Here is a 3,291-nt window from a genome sequence, read left to right on the forward strand (position 1 = left end):
GCAGGGACAGCAGCAGGGACAGCTCGTGTTGGGCACCTGCAGCCACTGGGAGCAGCTCCTCCCTCCCATCCCATGGTTTTGATGGATTCTGGATGATCTTTGAGGTCCTTCCAAGCCAAACCACTCTGGGATTCTACAGAACCCACAGGAAGTGGTTTGTGCCACTTGTGGGTGATATTTAAGAGAAACCGAACCAATGTTTGGGTATTTTTATCTCCCAGAGTTTAAAAAACTCCCTAAAAATCACCTGAGTCCCATTTTTCTCTCTGAACTTCTGGTGGGGTTCTGTTTTCTTGTCCAGTCTGGGAAACAACAGTATTTGGAGATGGAGGGAGAAAAGGAGGCACAGACAAAGATAAATCCCAGGAGAATCAGGGCTGGCAAACGCCTCAGAGATCATCCCAACCATTAACCCAGCAGGGAAGGGGAAAATTCCCAAAGGGAAGGGGAAAATCCAAATCTTGTCAGGGTTGGTGACTGTCCCTGGAGTCCTTGGACGTGTCTGTCCCTCACCAGGCTTTTGGGGAAGGAAAACATGGATAAAATGCTCCAGGAATGGCAGGAAAACATTGTAAAAGACTTTGGGAGCTGGAAGAAGAGGTGTGGGAAGGGAAAACTCCGATTAACTCGCATTGGGGAATGAAATTCTTTCCGGGGACAAACAAAGCAGAGCTGCAGCCAGCCCAGGAGCCCTGGGAGAGCAGCCAGGACCCTGCCCTGCTCCACCCTCAAATCCAACAGCAAATCCTCAGCCTTTGTCCATTTTCCTCCATCCAGATCCAACATCCACATTTTTGGACCCTCTCTCAGCAGCCTCAGTGCCCAGGGTGGTGCCCAGGGAATCTCCAGCCCACCCAAGCTCAGCTGAGCTCAGCTGGGCTTTACTCCCAGCTCTGGAATTCCAAATTCCTCCCTGCAAGCCCCGAGCCCAGGCTGGAGCTGGTTTTTTATCTCCCTGAAAGGGAAAGCTGGGGGCTGGGAAGGCAAAGCCACAGCAAATATTTGCAATGGTGTCCTGAGCTGCTAAATGGACACCAGGGATAAATGGGATTAAATGTCCACTGGGCGGCTTTGGGGAAGAGATAATTCCACAAAATGCAGTTGTCAAGGTCACCCACGTGCCCAGAGCGTGGAACAACCCCAGATTTAAACAGCTGAGCCAACCTTTGTTGACATTTCCCCCTTGGTTCGTTCCTTTGGCCACTCTGAGAGAAGCAAACCCGGAATTGGGACTGATCTGCTTTTCCCAAAGGGAAATCCCACAGCAGCAAAGGATCCTGAGGCCTCAAAGCAGCAAAAACCAGGCCAGGGAAGATCCCAGAATGATTAAATTTGGAAACAGCTTCTGAGATCATCAAGTCCAACCTCCCAGCATTGATCCATAACTTCCCAGAATTGGAACTGAACTTCCCAGAATTGTTTCAAGGATTCCCTTCCATGAAGGCTGGAATTCCACGAGGAGATTCCTCCATCCCCTGGAATTCCAGGAGGAGATGACTCCATCCCCTGGAGTTCCAGCAGGAGATGCCTCCATCCCCAAAGGTTCAAATTCCATGAGGAGATGCGTCCATCTGGACAGGCTGGAATTCCATGAGGAGATGCCTCCATCCCCAAAGGTTGGAATTCCAGGAGGAGATGCCCGGGCTCCCTCCTCAGGTGGGAAATGGCCCCAGATTTGGGAGGGAGCAGGAGCTGCCCCAAGGGGAAAAACCCTGCCAGCACCTGGAGCACAGCCAGAGGGACCCCAGGGGCAAATCCCGATGTGACAACATCCCCAGGGACGTGGCACAGCCACCACTGCCAGGTGTGGCATGGGCTGGCTTGGAAGGGACCCTAAAGCCCCCCCAGAGCCACCCCTGCCATGGCAGGGGCACCTCCCACTGTGCCAGGTGCTCCCAGCCCCACCCAGCCTGGGATGTCCCCAGCTTGTCGGGAATCCTGTGCCCACCCTCCCAGGGAAGACAAACCCACCCACCAGGTGGGTGTGGGGGCTCTGCAGTCCCTGCAGGTGAGCCCCGAGTGCCGTGACCCCAAAGGGAGCTCAGTGACCCCAAAGGGAGCTCAGTAACCCCAAGGGGAGCTCAGTGACCCCAAAAGGAGCTCAGTAACCCCAAAAGGAGCTCAGTAACCCCAAAGGGAGCTCAGTGACCCCAAAGGGAGCTCAGTAACCCCAAAAGGAGCTCAGTGCCCACACTGCTCCCACGGGATCCTCCCAGATCCAGCTCCTCCTTGCCGAGCTCAGGGAATGGCAACCCTGCCAGCCCAGCTCTGCCAACCACCCAAAATCTGGATTTCCAAAGAGCCAAGAACTCCAACTCACCCTCGCAGCGAGTCCTGGCCCCTTCTCCTCACCCTGCTCGGGGGTCTGTCCTCGTAGGCTGTGAATCTGTCTGTCTGCAAGTCCCCCTCGTACTGTGCCACGGCCAGCATGGCCGAGCAGCCCAGCAGGAGCCTGGCCAGCCACCAATCCCCCATGCTGGCCCCACGTCCAGCAGTCCCCCGAGAGCTCTGTCCAGCTGCAGCCTCCCTGCTGCCCTCGCAGGATGACGAGGAGGAGGAGGAGGAGGAGGAGGAGGATGTATTTTGGCAGCAGCCCCCGCGTGCCAAGGACCCGTCCTGGAGTTCGCTTGCTGGAAGGAAAAGAGGGGGAAAGAGACTTTTGAAGGAGTTTCTCGTTTTCGAGGTCAGGCAGGCCCACCCGGTGTCCCCACTGCCAACCCCCAGCCCTGCTTTCCCAAATCTTTCTTTCCCAAGAGCTGCGAGCCAGGAGATGCCCAAGGGCTGTGGTTCTGCCCCACGCTGATTTTCCTGATGGAGAAACAAAGAGCAGCCAAAGTCCTCCAAGGCAAGAGGAGAAGGTCAAGAAAGAGCAGCTCCTGCTCATGGGCCATCATCCCCCAGCTGTGCTGCGCGCCGTGGTGCTGCAGGAGATCCCATCCCTGGCTGAGGGGACAGCTGTCCTGGCATGGGGACCCCCCCGGGGGTGGCCCCTGGGATGGGGTGGGTGATTTCGGGGGGCTGAGGAGAAGGCAGGGGTGGCAAGGCTGGGATCAGGGGGCAGCAGATGAGGAATGCCAAGGGAAAGGCTCTGAAGGGGATCCCAGCCCATCCCCAGGGCCCCCACTCCCAAATCGCCCAGCTGTGCCCGTGGGGAGCCCGTCCTTCCTCCTCCTCCCGGCTCGGGGGGCAGCTCTCACCTCAGCACCCCCAAAATTCGGTGCTGCAGGAATGAGGAGTCCTCCTGGAACAATGTGAGCTGCGAGAGGCCCCGGGTGGGGAAGGAGAGGCTCC

At 57.0% G+C, this 3,291-nt stretch overlaps 1 protein-coding gene across 1 annotated transcript in view; it reads right to left on the minus strand.

The window, feature by feature from the left end:
• LOC102040296 (fibrillin-2) overlaps nucleotides 1-3,291 on the minus strand; it is a 73,701-nt gene that overhangs the window by 69,172 nt on the left and 1,238 nt on the right. Inside the window, 1 exon segment of the mRNA XM_031064740.1 lies at nucleotides 2,321-2,630. Within this exon segment, the coding sequence (XP_030920600.1) occupies nucleotides 2,321-2,475 (155 nt within the window). The 5' untranslated portion in view covers nucleotides 2,476-2,630.

Source organism: Geospiza fortis, unplaced genomic scaffold (genome assembly GCF_000277835.1).
Source record: "Geospiza fortis unplaced genomic scaffold, GeoFor_1.0 scaffold569, whole genome shotgun sequence".
Taxonomy (NCBI): Eukaryota; Metazoa; Chordata; class Aves; order Passeriformes; family Thraupidae; genus Geospiza; species Geospiza fortis.